Consider the following 16,634-nt stretch of genomic DNA (forward strand, 5'->3'; position numbering starts at 1 on the left):
GAAGCTGGTTGATGGGATTTGTAGTTCTTAGACAGACTGTGGTTGAGTCACTTATGTGCTCATGGAGGAAGTGACGTAGGTGATCCCGCCCAGGCATGACGTAGGTCAAAGCGGAAGTTGGTTGGTGGGATCTGTAGTTTTTTTAAAGAGAAACGGGCTGTTGTACCTACAATGTGTTGAAGGGATATGATCATATTATGAATTAGTGTCCTGAAATAAGCATAGTCTTTACACTTCTTCAAAAGTATCTATACTATCCAGATGAGATTATTCACAGTCGCTATTTAACAGGGTCAGAAAAGCAGAAGAGCAACACCACGAGTTGTCTTACTGGCTCTTAAAATTCGTAAAAATCATACTATATTCTGAAATATGGAAGATGGAACGGTATAGCAGGAAATCATTAAAAAAAAACCATACAGTTAAACCTGATTGTTAACCATATTAAACATTTTTTTTCCAAATTTGCAGTTCACGGGATGAACCATTTGCGTGAGAACGGGGTGGTCCACCGAGATATCAAGCCAGGGAATATTATGAGGCAGATCGGGGAGGACGGATGCTCAGTCTACAAACTTACAGACTTCGGTGCTGCTCGGGAACTGGAGGACGACGAGAAGTTTGTGTCCATCTATGGCACAGAGGAGTATCTGGTGAGACTAGGAAAAGGGTCACCGTTTAACTGTGATCTATTTTAAACCTTTATTATAAGTGGAACAGATTTTATTTTAATTATAGTTATATTAGATGAATTCTTTTATGGTCACATGTCTGGTCGCCCAGATTAACAGAAATCAGATTAACTGCTGAACTAAGAATATGTCTGTTGTAAATATGAAACAAAAAGGTGATTGTAGTTCGCGTCACATGACCTCCATCTTGCCATTGCATCCCCAAGCATGTGAATGGGTTTGTGTTTCTAAATGTGTCTCATACTGAATTTTATCACAAATCCGATATCACAAGCTGTATTGGATATTTTAAAATAAAAACTTGGAGCTTCTAATAGACAACACGAGGGCCAAGTCGCTCTCTCATTTTCTCATCTCATTATCTGTAGCCGCTTTATCCTGTTCTACAGGGTCGCAGGCAAGCTGGAGCCTATCCCAGCTGACTGCGGGCGAAAGGCGGGGTACACCCTGGACAAGTCGCCAGGTCATCACAGGGCTGACACATAGACACAGACAACCATTCACACTCACATTCACACCTACGGTCAATTTAGAGTCACCAGTTAACCTAACCTGCATGTCTTTGGACTGTGGGGGAAACCGGAGCACCCGGAGGAAACCCACGGGGAGAACATGCAAACTCCACACAGAAAGGCCCTCGCCGGCCACGGGGCTCGAACCCGGACCTTCTTGCTGTGAGGCGACAGCGCTAACCACTACACCACCGTGCCACCCCTCTCTTATTTTATTTATTTTAATTTACACTGGGGCAGCACGGTGGTGTAGTGGTTAGCGCTGTCACCTCATAGCAAGAAGGTCCGGGTTCGAGCCCCGTGGCCGGCGAGGGCCTTCCTGTGCGGAGTTTGCATGTTCTCCCCGTGTCCGCGTGGGTTTCCTCCGGGTGCTCCGGTTTCCCCCACAGTCCAAAGACATGCAGGTTAGGTTAACTGGTGACTCTAAATTGAGCGTAGGTGTGAATGTGAGTGTGAATGGTTGTCTGTGTCTATGTGTCGGCCCTGTGATGACCTGGCGACTTGTCCAGGGTGTACCCCGCCTTTCGCCCATAGTCAGCTGGGATAGGCTCCAGCTTGCCTGCGACCCTGTAGAACAGGATAAAGCGGCTAGAGATAATGAGATGAGATGAGAATTTACACTGGTAGTCTGTACAAAACCGATCACAAGTCTGATGATTAACACTGATCTAGGAACACGTCATAAACTTCTTGGTGTAATTATCTGGACAAAAAGAGCTGACGCTTAATCAGCATTTCTCATTTCCGTGCTTTTTTTTTTTTTTTAAAGCGTATGTGCAGCATTGAGATGTTTGGTGTACTTTTAAACGAGAAATAACAATGAAGTTTGTTTCTTTATTTGAACGGTGAAACAGTGGCTAGCGTGTACTTCTTTCTCTCGTGTGCAGCACCCAGACATGTATGAGCGTGCAGTTCTGAGGAAGCCCCAGCAGAAGGCCTACGGAGTGACAGTGGATCTTTGGAGCATTGGTGTTACTTTTTACCACGCCGCAACCGGCAGCCTGCCTTTCATACCATACGGTGGACCACGCAGGAACAAACAGATAATGTACGGGGAAAAGATTATTATTTGTCAATAATATAAGTCTTATTTGCTGAAAGCAGTATTAAAGGAGACCTGAAGGCGAATTTTTTATGATCAAAATTCTATTTTTCTCATTTTATTAAATATAGGAATACATTTTTGAGCGCTATTTTGTCACCGCTATAGCAAGTTATGAGTGTCTGAAATATGCTGTGTAATATATCAGTCCATATGTCGAAGCAACGGCCGTAAACGAGATCCGCTGAGACCTGTGCGAGACATCGTAGGACGGAAGTAAAACGTACAGCGGAAATCAAAGCGATGAACATCTGCCAACGTTGTTAAAAGACGTGGCGCCCTCTTTCGAATGCTGATGTAACCAAGCCGGAAGTTTTGTTTGTTTTGATAGTCAGGAAAGTTTGAAAAAAAAAGTAGGCAGTAATCGTCATTTAAACTCGTTTTTGTCCAATATTTCGTTTGGAAAACAGTTTTCAAAATGGCGGCACTGACACCTGGCTGACGCTTGACGTTTCAAAGTCTCGCACAAGTCTCGTGAAGATTGCACGGATAAGCGACGCCTGCCGTGGACCAAATTCAACATGGCTAAAAATCGAATAGGCCGATAAGTATAATATTTCATTGCAATTAGTTGCCAATACGAGTCACGATCTAAGGTTACTAAAACCGAAAACGTAATTGAATAGCACGTTAATTAACTCATTCCTTACGAAATACTTCAATTTTTTTCAGTCACGTTTTGACGGAATACTTTTTGTGAAAATCACGAATTTAATAGGTACATTCAGTTAAACGTCTCTATCTCCATAACAAATTATTTTAGAGGTAGAAAAGTATACATTTACCGAGTCCTTGAAACCTATCCTTTCTAAATATGGAATTATTTTTGTATAATTCTGAAGTAGGTAGGTTTCACAAGCATCAGTCATAATATTATAATACTATAATAATATTATAGCAGTCCATCCCTGCTATAATAAACCTTCCCTACGCGGGTTTCCCGCTAATTATAATATCCAAATGTGGTCTATGCGCAGTCCTCTACAGCTCTGATTGGTCAAATTCATGTGTACTGCTTTATTATGGGAGTTTCGGAGGGAATTCCATATGACGTCACCAAAGCCGATAGTACCGGCTTTCTGTAGGGAATGGGAAAATTCGCCGAGCCGCTGTCAGCGGCTTGCCGTAGGGAATGAGTTAAGAAATAAAGCAAGTTTAAAAATGACTTCAGTTCCCCTTTAATGATAAAGCAGAACACAAGGTTTTTGAGTGTTAACTAATAAAATATACTATATACTCATCACGTATCAATTTTATGCCCCGCTGGCCAAAAGCCCCGAAGGGGGATTATGTCTTGGCAATTTCTATCCGTCCATCCCGGGAAGGGTGCTCACCTTCTGAAATCAACTCCGTTCACAATTTTTGGAGGAATTTCACGAAACTTGGCGGGATTCTTTGGTATACGTTGGTACTACAGTACGCGTATTGTAATTTCGTTCAATTAGGTCACGTTTTACCAGAGTTACAGCCCTTGATTAACAAAATTTTACTTTAACAATTTCACGAGAGTGTTTTTTCCTTCTGAAATCAACTCCTCTCACAGTTTGTGGAGGAATTTCACCAAACTTGGTAAAATGCATTGTTATATGTCAGTGTAATTTCGTTAAATTCGGTCGCATTTTACCAGACTTGCAGCCCTTGATGGACAACCTTGTACTTTGACAGTTTCATGGAGGTGTGCTTGCTTTCTAACATCAACTCCTCTCACAATTTTTGGATGAATTTCTCAAAGCTTGGCAAAAGGCCTTGTTATTATACGTATTGCGATTTAATTTTGTTTGTGAAAAATTTTATCAGAGTTTTGACCCTTGATTAAGTAACTTGTACTTTGACAATTTCATGAGGGTGTACGTTCTTCTGAAATCAACTCCTCTCACAATTTATAGAGGAATTTCACCAAACATGGCAAAACACTTTATCAGAACGTTATATACCTATTGAAATTTCGTTTAATTTGGGCACAGTTTACCAGAGTTATGCCCTTGATTATTAACCAACTTGTACTTTGGCAATTTCATCAAGGTGCGCTTGCTTTCTGAAATCAACTTCCTTCACAATTTTTATTATCTCCCAAAGGCCCAAAGGCCCGAAGGGGGATTATGTCGTGGTGATTTCCGTCCTTCCGTCCATCAGTCCGTCCGTCCATCCCAGGAAGGGTATTCACCTTCTGAAATCAACTCCTCTCTCAATTTTTAGAGGAATTTCACAAAACTTGGCAGGATTCTTTGTTATATGTCGGTAGTACGGATATTGCCATTTCATTCAATTCAGTTGCATTTTACCAGAGTTATGGCCTAGTTACCAGTGGGGGATATTGTGCTCTCAGAGCACTCTTGTTAAAAATGAAAGGAAAAACATGCAAGCAGGATACTTAAATGTATTTATGGTAGTTTTGGAGTAAAAACATATTTCTTAATCGTGGACCGGTGTGTAACGCTTCTCACAAAGCCTTCATGATAAATAAACCTCGTTTCTACTGACCATTTAATATTACTCTTTTAATATGTTAACAATAGTTACTCTCAGTTAGAGGTCTGCGCGGGACAGAATTTTCAGTCCCGCTCCTGCATTGTGCAGTCCCGCTCCCGCAAAGAATTATGATTTTCAGTCCCGCTCCCGCCCGCGCCTACCATATTTTGTCCCGCTCCCGCCCGCAAATCCCGCATGATGCAGACGTTCGCGTTATTTCTCACGAAAGTTCTTGTCATTGGCTTGGGGAATTAAACATGCTGAGCTTAGCTGAGCTCTCCACATACCGAGGGTGCGCGTTGCCAGGCACCTCTTTTTAAAGCAGCACTTACTTCTGAAGCACTGTGAGCTTCACTAGAGGAGCTCTGCTCTTCTGCCATGATCGGAGATCTCAAACACGGAAGAGCGGAAAGGAATCGGAAACGTACGCGAGATTAGACCACATCCGCAAATTTAGGCATCTTAAAATGTTTTTATTAATGCCAAATAAAATATCCAGCACAAATTATATATGATAGACATAAATTAATAATTTATAAATTTTATTTTAAACACGTTTTTAGTTAGCGGGACTGCAGCTTATCACCTCTCCCGCCCGCTCCCGCATTGTGCACTCCCCCTCCCGCCCGCGCCCGCAATGAGCTTTCAAAATTTGTCCCGCACCGCACTGCTTTGCGTCGGGTCCTGCGGGACTCCCGCGGGAGTGCAGGGCTCTACTCTCAGTAAAGGGGAAATGGGACAATGTGAGCTGAAAGCTTGCATTCATGTTTCTGCGGAAATCCCAAGGCTTATTTTCACATCATGTTCAAAATAAGAGATTGAGCTTTCGAAAGTTTGCAAACGTTTTGAACTGGGGATTACCTGAAGGGGATCTCCCCAAACCCATATCAACATAATACTACTATATATCGTATATTTGATTCTTACCAGTGTTAAATCTGTTATTACGTATTTCATTTCCTCATAAACCGTAGGTGCTAAAGAAGGCAACTGGACTTGCGTGAACTCCTTGAAGACGGTTTACCTCTCATCCGTCTGTCTGACTAGTGAGGACTTCCAGGTATTTATCCTCCTGTGGAGAGTCATTGAGGCCACATGGGTCATTGACCCTCTCAGTCATCCTGTAGGTGTTAGGGTCACTGGAAGCCAGGTGTGAACAGGTGTTAGCAGCCTGGAGAGTCGTTAGGGTGACCTGTGGGTCGTTTAAATCAGTTATTACATATCTCCTTTACTCATAAACTGTAGAACTGAAGAAGCCTTTCGGATGAGAGGCGAAACGTCTTCAAGGATTTCAAGCAAGTCCAGTTGCCTTCTTTAACACCTACGGTTTACGATGACCTGGATGACTGAAAACCTTCACAGACTCATTTACTCATAGGTATAAGATCACCACTGAAAAGCCAGAGGGTGCTATCGCAGGGGTTCAGAAGGTAGACAACGGACCCATAGAATGGAGCTATCAACTGCCCCACTGCTGCCAGCTTTCAGCGTGAGTATTTCAGACGGGTTTAGATTCAAGTTTGAGCTCTAGCCCTGAGTTTAGTTCAGAATTTCTGGAGTAGGAACGGCTTGCAACGTTTGCACTGTGATAACTTTACAGCCCAGCGTCGCAGCTTTATAGACTTCACTGTACTGTATGTGTTATAGGTGTTGGTCGTATGTCAAGATGTTGATTAGTTTTCTATAACAGGAGCTCTTAAAATGCAAGGAAAATCACAGGTTTATACAGTGGGGCAAAAAAGTATTTAGTCAGTCACCAATTGTGCAAGTTCTCCCACTTAAAAAGATGAGAGAGGCCTGTAATTTTCATCATAGGTACACTTCAACTATGAGAGACAAAATGAGAAAAAAATCCAGAAAATCACATTGTCTGATTTTTAAAGAATTTATTTGCAAATTATGGTGGAAAATAAGTATTTGGTCAATAACAAAAGTTCATCTCAATACTTTGTTATATACCCTTTGTTGGCAATGACAGAGGTCAAACATTTTCTGTAAGTCTTCACAAGGTTTTCACACACTGTTGCTGGTATTTTGGCCCATTCCTCCATGCAGATCTCCTCTAGAGTAGTGATGTTTTGGGGCTGTCGCTGGGCAACACGGACTTTCAACTCCCTCCAAAGATTTTCTATGGGGTTGAGATCTGGAGACTGGCTAGGCCACTCCAGGACCTTGAAATGCTTCTTACGAAGCCACTCCTTCGTTGCCCGGGCGGTGTGTTTGGGATCATTGTCATGCTGAAAGACCCAGCCACGTTTCATCTTCAATGCCCTTGCTGATGGAAGGAGGTTTTCACTCAAAATCTCACGATACATGGCCCCATTCATTCTTTCCTTTACACGGATCAGTTGTCCTGGTCCCTTTGCAGAAAAACAGCCCCAAAGCATGATGTTTCCACCCCCATGCTTCACAGTAGGTATGGTGTTCTTTGGATGCAACTCAGCATTCTTTCTCCTCCAAACACGACAAGTTGAGTTTTTTACCAAAAAGTTATATTTTGGTTTCATCTGACCATATGACATTCTTCCAATCCTCTTCTGGATCATCTGAATGCTCTCTAGCAAACTTCAGACGGGCCTGGACATGTACTGGCTTAAGCAGGGGGACACGTCTGGCACTGCAGGATTTGAGTCCCTGGCGGCATAGTGTGTTACTGATGGTAGCCTTCGTTACTTTGGTCCCAGCTCTCTGCAGGTCATTCACTAGGTTCCACCCGTGTGGTTCTGGGATTTTTGCTCACCGTTCTTGTGATCATTTTGACCCCACGGGGTGAGATCTTGCGTGGAGCCCCAGATCGAGGGAGATTATCAGTGGTCTTGTATGTCTTCCATTTTCTAATAATTGCTCCCACAGTTGATTTCTTCACACCAAGCTGCTTACCTATTGCAGATTCAGTCTTCCCAGCCTGGTGCAGGTCTACAATTTTGTTTCTGGTGTCCTTTGACAGCTCTTTGGTCTTGGCCATAGTGGAGTTTGGAGTGTGACTGTTTGAGGTTGTGGACAGGTGTCTTTTATACTGATAACGAGTTCAAACAGGTGCCATTAATACAGGTAACGAGTGGAGGACAGAGGAGCCTCTTAAAGAAGAAGTTACAGGTCTGTGAGAGCCAGAAATCTTGCTTGTTTGTAGGTGACCAAATACTTATTTTACCGAGGAATTTACCAATTAATTCATTAAAAATCCTACAATGTGATTTCCTGGATTCTTTCCCCCCATTCTATCTCTCATAGTTGAGGTATACCTATGATGAAAATTACAGGCCTCTCTCATCTTTTTAAGTGGGAGAACTTGCACTATTGGTGGCTGACTAAATACTTTTTTGCCCCACTGTAAATGAACAGTTAATTCGTCAGGGACTTGTATGATAGGTGAGCCACATAATCTAAATGCATTGGAAAAAAGTTCGAAAGAAAATTTGTAATCCTTGACATGGTGAAAATTTTGTGAGTAGATTTAAGTTTATTGATCATTTTTGGAAGGAGTCTCCGGTGTCAGTACTTTTGTAATCATTTGCAAATTGGCGTGTAACGCAAAGGGGGGAAAAAACCCTTTGAAAGTGCTGTTATGACCAGGTTCAAGGTTCTAGTCACATTTTAGTGACGTTTAGAGCAAAAAATCTATTTCATTTTTATGAGCGCAAAAGATATAATTTTTGGGTCAAATCTTCTCAGGAATGTGAAAACAAAATTATTTACGCAAAATCTTTTATGGTTTCCACACTACAGGCCTTTTATTGACACAAAGTTGAAAGGAGGAAAACCTGAACCTCGCCTATACACCACTACATTTTACTGTACGTTTTCTGTTATAAACTAAATATTACATGATTTTCAGCTCATATAACCCTTGTTCTTCACCAAAATATCAATCTTGTCTCAGGTCAGCTAATGGACGGAAACTCATCTCATCTCATTATCTCTCGCCGCTTTATCCTGTTCTACAGGGTCGCAGGCAAGCTGGAGCCTATCCCAGCTGACTACGGGCGAAAGGCGGGGTACACCCTGGACAAGTCGCCAGGTCATCACAGGGCTGACACATAGACACAGACAACCATTCACACTCACATTCACACCTACGGTCAATTTAGAGTCACCAGTTAACCTAACCTGCATGTCTTTGGACTGTGGGGAAAACCGGAGCACCCGGAGGAAACCCACGTGGACACGGGGAGAACATGCAAACTCCGCACAGAAAGGCCCTCGCCGGCCACGGGGCTCGAACCCGGACCTTCTTGCTGTGAGGCGACAGCGCTAACCACTACACCACCGTGCCGCCCCTGGACGGAAACTGAATTTCATAATGTTGCAGTATATTTTCCACTATTCCATCATCCACAAGCCTACCCAGCCAGTACTGTAATACTTCATTCTGAACATCCTCAGGATATTTGGATACAAGGTCATTAACAGTTTTTGCACGATACCGTCATTGTCAAAGTGAAAGCCTTCCAACATACTTGTATTGTGCAGCATCAATAGCAGGATAATAAGATGATAGATACCGAAACTTCTTCTTCTGGCTGCTCCCGATTAGGGGTCGCCACAGTGGATCTTTCGTCTCCATTGCTCCCTGTCTTCCGCATCCTTCTCTACCACACCTGACACTTTCATGTCCTCTCTCACTACATCCATGTATCTCCTCTTTGGCCTTCATCGTTTTCGTGTGCCTGGCAGCTCCATCCTCAATATTCTCCTTCCAACATACTCTACATCTCTTCTCAGGCTGTGCTCATACCATCTCAGTCTCATCTCTCTTAGCTTAATTCCCAAGCTCTCCACATGTGCTGTCCCTCTGATGTGCTCGTTCCTTATCCTGTCCAACCTCCCATCGCAAACCTTAACATCCTCAACTCCGCCACCTCCAACTTTGCCTCCTGTCTCTTCGTTAAGAGTACTGTCTCCAATCCATACATCACAGCTGGTCTCACTACTGTCTTATACACTTTTGCTGGGACTTTCCTCTCACAAATGACTCCCGAAATCCTTCTCCAACTGCTCCACCCTGCCTGCAATCTCTTTCTCACCTCACTATCACAGCCCCCATTTTCCTGCACAGTTGAGCCCAGGTACTTGAATTCACCAACTTTCTTTACGTCTGCTCCTTGCATCTTCACTACACTCTCATCCCCATTCTCATTGATGCGCATGTATTCTGTTTTGCTCCTGCTCACCTTCATTCCTCTTCGTTCCAATGCATACCTCCATCTCTCCAAACCGAGCTCAACCTCCTTTCTACTTTCACCACATATCACAATATCATCCACAAACATCATGCTCCATGGTGACGCTTGCCTCACTTCATCCGTCAAGCTATCCATCACTATGGCAAACGAGAAAGGACTTGAAGCAGATCCTTGATGGAGTCCCACCTTCACCTTGAACCATTCAGTTGTTCCAACTGCACACCTCACTGCTGTTTCACTGTTCTCATACATGTCTTGCACCACTCTGATATACTTCTCATTCACTCCACTCTTTCTCATACAATACCATAACTCCTCTCTCGGCACTCTATCGTATGCCTTCTCCAGGTCTACAAACACACAATGTAGCTTTCTCTGGCCTTCTCCATTAACATTCTTAATGCAGAAATTGCATCCGACGTGCTCTTCCTTGGCATAAACCCGTACTGCTGTTCACAGATTGCTACCTCTCTTCTCAATCTCGCCTCCAATACCCTTTCCCATAGCTTCATGGTGTGGCTCATCAATTTTATTCCTCTGTAATTACTGCAGCTCTGTACATCTCCCTTATTCTTGTATATTGGGACTAGCGCACTCTCCATTCATTTGGCATTTTCTCATTCTCTAGGATCTTATTAAACAAATGATAGATACCGAAACAACGTGTCCAAATTGTCAAAAGGATTGCTCGGAAGTAGCCCAATAAGTTGCGCTTTCACTCTGAAAAGTTGTCGAGATGAAGTGGAACTCGTTGAAGTTTTGCTGCAAGATGGTCCCTCGTCATGCTCATCTGAACTCTGCTGTTCACTGGTTCCAGGCTGCTCTGCATGCTCCGATTGCCACCTAACATCGGCAGCTTTCTTCCTTACAACAGACACTGACTCATCATGTCTCTTAGATGCCATTACATCTCTCTTTCTTCTTCGTAAGGTGTTCGGAGTCATTGCTTCATCATGGAGAGGTGGTCGCCCTCTAGCTTTTGGGAATGATTGTTCCTCTGATGATTCTTTAGCAGGTCCTTTTGTCTCAGCTTTTTTTGCCTCTATGAACTTGGGTAGCCTGAGTGTGATATGCTTTCTTCTCCATCAGTAAGCTTGGAATACTCCCCAGGAGGCCTGCCTCCACCCCTAGACTGCTTTCGTCTTGGCGTCTTGTCTCTATTCAGTCAGTCTGGAATGTAAAAGAAATGTCAGTTAGCCTTTATTTTCTAACACATGTAACAGTGATGCTTACAAAATGATATCAAGAAGCCTTGCCTTAGTTGTTCTGGCAGGATAAATTGGATTCATCATTGAATGAATCAGTAAATACATGCAAAATTGGGAGGGGATTTCTGAAACGCATATGAAAATTTTGTCGTAAAAAAAACCTTGAAGTTATTAGGCCTAAATAATGTTAACTGGTTGTACGGTAACCCATACAAATAGGTATAAGCGATTCAATTTTGGTAGCTCTACCTTGAAAATTGAGTGAACGCAAGTTTGTTTGTATTTTACAACAGTACTGTATGTATTTTTTTCGCAAACTAAAAATCGATAGGGGTAGGGTTAGTAAAAGTAATAATTTTACTTTAATGTTAGAGTATACTTAAATATTTCATACTGCCTTATTTCCAACAAAGTTACACAGAGATTGATGTATAATACAGGCAGATTTACTATACAGTCAACGCTACAGGAGGAATTGAAAGCCAGATTCTTACCTACAGGGTCAAAATTTCCTAACAAAATTGTCACCGGACGTCTTTGGAAACACAGGCTGGTATGACATCATTACTTACTACGACCACTGAAACTGATACTCATTCAAAAGTAGACAACATGAGCTCTTATTCTAAGGTTAATAGTCGGCAAGCTGAGCAACAATTTGCAAGCTGCAGCATGATTACTGCGCGTATTCAGAATATTTTGTCATCAAAAAATGGTCATTTTCGCCTACTTTTCAGCAAACATCATGCAAAAACACCCATAAAGCCGAGTGATATACTATTTTTGGTGGTATTTTCTGAAAGTACACTCTTTTTTTTTCGATAAGGAAAACAAGAAATTGCATATAAAGTACCAGTTTATTCCACAATATTTTTTTCACACCGATGTCACAAAAACCTGACTAAAAGTTTCAACTATGTCTTATAAGAAATCATCTCGGGTGTATTAACGCTTTTCAGTACGCTTCGTTAAGCCTAGGTCACAACCGGACGTACGATTTTTTGGCCGTGCGATTTTTGGCATTTCCCAAATCGCTGCGTTTTTTTGTTCGTGGAGAAAGACGCACGTTGGCCGTAAGTTTGTCTTGCAACCTGAAAAAAACGTAAGCGCCCGTAGAGTTTGTTTGACATGACAAAGAACCTCTGTGGCCGGTCTGCGGCCAGTCTACGGCTCGAAAATCAGCACGTCTCACGCGCGCCCTCTGTGCGTTTTTTGCACGTAGACCGGCCGTAGGAGCACGTACGGCCGGTTGTGACCGAGGCTTTAATTATTTTCCGATAACAGCACATGCCCAAATGTTTGACTCCTTACATATTAGTCTTGTCATTAAAAAAAAAAAACAATCAGGATATACTGTGCCATGTCTTTTTTTTTTTTTTTTACGTTTTATATACAGTAGTACACTCCACTTTTAAAAATGGTGCCATATTTCAATGTGGCACATCTGGGAAATATATTCAGGACATCATTATCTTTTGTGAGAAACCATTACATTAACCCTTACATACATGTCAACCTTTGGTCAATCAAACCTGTATAACCAACCTCCAAAATCCGTATTTCCCTTATAAAATCCGTACAAGATGCAAATTAAAATAATTTACCTAAAATTTGAATGATAATTAACAATGATATATCCCAGTTACTTTTTATTCAATATTAATAACAATAAACCTTCAGAATGAATACAAAGCTCCAATGTTTAACAAAAACACAAAGTGTTATCAGCGTAGTTACGAAGGAAATACTTCGTTGTTTGGAGACAGGTTTCACCGAGCGGCTATTATGCGCGAGACTTCATATTAGCCACAAAGTCAGAAAAATCTGCTCGTAAAATTACGTTATAATGACCAAACACAATGAAAAGTATTTTTCCAGTCTCACCTGTGAAAGGTAATCCCATGTGATCTCGTTTGGACGGTAAACCTGTTGGTACAGTTAAACGCAGCACATGAATGAGGCATCTTTATTCTCGGCTACTGTCTAGACGCTATACCAGAGACGGCTGAAGAATCTCCACTTTGCCACATCCAATATGGCGGCGAGGATGACGTATGATTCTACGCAGAAGGCGGCGTCTATGTTTATATGTCTATGACTTCACGGTTGGCGGGATTCTCGCAATGCGGTGTGCGCATGATCAAAAGTGGAACGAAGTCTCGCTACCACAAGATAACGCGCGATTTCATAAGACTCTTTACTGGCTGTCTGTGGTGTACAGTACGTTTGTAAATGTTATGCGTTCTTTTATCATCGTGGGAATTGATTATAGCTCTAAATAAATATTGAAGTTTTTTTTAAAGAATCCGTATAACTTTATTTATACGCCCGTATACTACGTTTATTGAATCAAATCCGTATAAAATACGGACATTCCGTATAGGTTGACATGTATGCCCTTAAAACTGATTCCACTCCAACTACAAAAGCAATAATATTGACTGACTTCAGAATTCAGACGTGTTTTTGAAAGACAGATGTTTTGGTCTGTCACATAGTCTGACGTCAGTCCTTCCATGGGCTGCGCCTGTAAGTCATATTTTATCACATCGATATCTGTAACAGTGAGGAATATCGTTGCCGGGATGCTCTTCTGTTGTTTCAGGGGCCTGAAAATGCACCTGGTCCCAGTGCTGGCCAACATCCTGGAGGCCAATCAGGAGAAATGCTGGGGATTTGATCAGTTCTTTGCTGCTACAATGGACATCCTCCAACGTGAAAAAGTGCACATTTTCTCACTTCAGCAAGCCACTGCCCACACCATATTCATCCACTTTTACAACACGTTAGTACCGATAGTACTTTGGGAACTGCTGTTTCTTTGCACTTTAATATTTAGTCAATAATTGATCGTTTAGTTTTGAATATTTCTAGTTTAGTTTTGAATATTGTTGGCATGTTTATACACTGATCAGCCATAACATTAAAAACACTGACAGGTAAAGTGAAATATACCCTGTCCACACTAGGGATTTTGTACTGATACAATACTACTTTCGTACCGCAACACCTGTCCACACTAGCAACTATACCGGTACTGTAGCGGTATAACTGTATCGGTACGAAACCCACAAATGTATGGGTTTCGTACCGGTACAGTACCGGTACTGTAGCGCTTCGCTGTAGTGTGGACAGATGAAGCGGCTCTGTATCGATACAAATACAATGCGCATGCGCAAAGTCACACACCTCATTCGATGTCTTCGCTGAATAAAACAGTGAAGAACGGAGATTCGTTTTCTTTGTTTCTTTCTCAACTGCCTCGCGCGTTTTACACGATTCGACTGAATAAATGACCACCAGAAATACAGACTGTACATTGACAACAAAAAGCACACACACGGGGGCGTCGTGGCTCAGGTGGATAAGGCGCCATACCATAAATCCGGGGACCTGGGTTCGATTCCAGCCCGAGGTCATTTCCCGATCCCTCCCCGTCTCTCTCTCCCGCTCATTTCCTGTCTCTACACTGTCCTATCCAATAATAAAGGTGAAAAAAAGCCCAAAAAATATCTTTAAAAAAAAGCACACACACGTTGTTTCATCCGCCATATTCTCGAAAGGAAGTTACTCGGTAACCACGGAAACATTTCGCGCACGCGCATTTCAACTACCGTGAAAGAAAACCGCAAACATTTCTCGCTAGTGTGGACAGATGCACTAAACTGTACCGGTATACTTTGTATCGATACAGTTATACCACTTTCGTACCGGTATATATGTGAACACAGCTTTACATTGATTATGTTGTTACAGTGGCATCTGTCAAAGGGTGGGATCTGTTAGGCAGCAAGAGAATGGTCAGTTTTCGAAGTTGATGTGTTGGAAGCAGGAAAAACGGGCAAGCGTAACGATCTGAGCGACTTTATCAAGGGCCAAATTGTGATGGCGAGGTGGCTGGGTCTGAGCATGTCCAAAATGGCATATCTTCAGGGGTGTTCCCGGTATGCAGTGGTTAGTACCGACCAAAATTGGTCCAAGGAAGATCAATCAGTGAACCATTGACAGGGTCATGGGGCATGAAGGCTAGCCTGTATGGTCCAATCCCACAGAAGAGCTACTGTAACACAGTTCAGTTTTCGCCAGCATTAACTTTTTCAGCAGTTTGTGTTACAGTAGCTCTTCTCTTCTGTGGGATTGGACCATATGGGCTAGCCTTCGACACCCATGACCCGTTCACCGGTTGTCCTTCCTTGGACCACTTTTCTTAGGTACTAACCGCTGCATGCCAGGAACACCCTACATGATATGCCATTTTGGACATGCTCAGACCCAGTCATCTCGCCATCACAGTTTGGCCCTTGTGAAAGTCACTCAGATCGTTACGCTTGCCCAGTTTTCCTGCTTCTAGCACATCAAGTTCGAAAACTGACCATTCTCTTGCTGCCTAATATATCCCACCCAATGACAGGTGCCATTGCAACAACATAATCAATGTAATTCATTTTACCTGTCAGTGTTTTTAATGTGATGGCTGATTGGTGTATAAACATATAAACAGACATTATATTGTCTTTTGTTTTAGTGTTTCAGTCTTCTTTGACAAAGTCCAGGCTCAGACAGGGATTGGAGCAGGCGTGCAGCAATATCTGTTCCAGGGTCACCCGCTCATCCTGGAGCCCAGCATGAAAGTGATCAACCTGCCGCCCACTTCCGCAGACCGACCCATCTTTGTGCTCAGCAGACGAGCTGAGAAAATCGCCGCACTGCCTCCCAGAGAGCGTAAGAACACCGAATCACTTCTGGTTGGGAATAATAACCGATTAATGATCTTACGTAGTGTGAGGTTTGTTCTGTGTGTGTGTGTGTGTGTGTGTGTGTGGTACAAAATATTAATATTTGAATCGTTTCTCATTTTAATTTGTCGTGTAACATGAGATGGAAAAAAAAAATTCTCTGTGATTGTTCATCCGAGTCGATATCTTTTCAGTTTCTTGATGTGATAACAGATTGCAGTTCTGCTCACAGAAATCTGTCCAAGCCACTCCCTGTCTCTCCGTCTTTCTTTCGTTTTCTAGCCGAGATCCCGGCTTTACCCTCAAAGTTTGATGTCATGGCCGACTACACTTTCTCGAAGGTAGTAAAAAAACCTGCTTTGTACTCATCATTGCATTTGAAGGATGTCTGTGTGTATATGGGTCTGTCTCAGAAACTGGGTACTGTGGGGGTCCCCCACTAAATATACTCGCAGTCAATAAACTATACGGGTTTGAATGGTGATCTTGGTTTTAATTTGAAATAAAATGATGAAAGAAATAATACAGATAAAACTAAATCTTTGATGTGAATACTCTATTCAGAATTTGGCAAAAATTCTGCAAATTTGTGGAAAAATGGCGGCTTGATCTGGGACATGATAAATGGTCGACTACATCGCATTCCCTTAAAAAGGTTGTCGTCCACTGAAAAGTCTACAGTTATCACTAATTGTATTTCAAGTTGTAACTTTATACACCTAAGGATTGGTG

At 42.4% G+C, this 16,634-nt stretch overlaps 1 protein-coding gene across 3 annotated transcripts in view; it reads left to right on the forward strand.

The window, feature by feature from the left end:
- ikbke (inhibitor of nuclear factor kappa B kinase subunit epsilon) overlaps positions 1-16,634 on the forward strand; it is a 68,581-nt gene that overhangs the window by 10,446 nt on the left and 41,501 nt on the right. For 2 of the 3 annotated variants that reach the window (XM_060910490.1, XM_060910492.1), the window contains 6 exons: positions 472-653; positions 2,092-2,252; positions 6,154-6,264; positions 13,772-13,951; positions 15,692-15,888; positions 16,185-16,243. In XM_060910490.1, the coding sequence (XP_060766473.1) occupies positions 472-653; positions 2,092-2,252; positions 6,154-6,264; positions 13,772-13,951; positions 15,692-15,888; positions 16,185-16,243 (890 nt within the window). The remainder of the gene's footprint in view (positions 1-471; positions 654-2,091; positions 2,253-6,153; positions 6,265-13,771; positions 13,952-15,691; positions 15,889-16,184; positions 16,244-16,634) is intronic. The other variant, XM_060910491.1, reaches the window with a different exon arrangement.

This window comes from Neoarius graeffei, chromosome 26 (genome assembly GCF_027579695.1).
Source record: "Neoarius graeffei isolate fNeoGra1 chromosome 26, fNeoGra1.pri, whole genome shotgun sequence".
Taxonomy (NCBI): domain Eukaryota; kingdom Metazoa; phylum Chordata; class Actinopteri; order Siluriformes; family Ariidae; genus Neoarius; species Neoarius graeffei.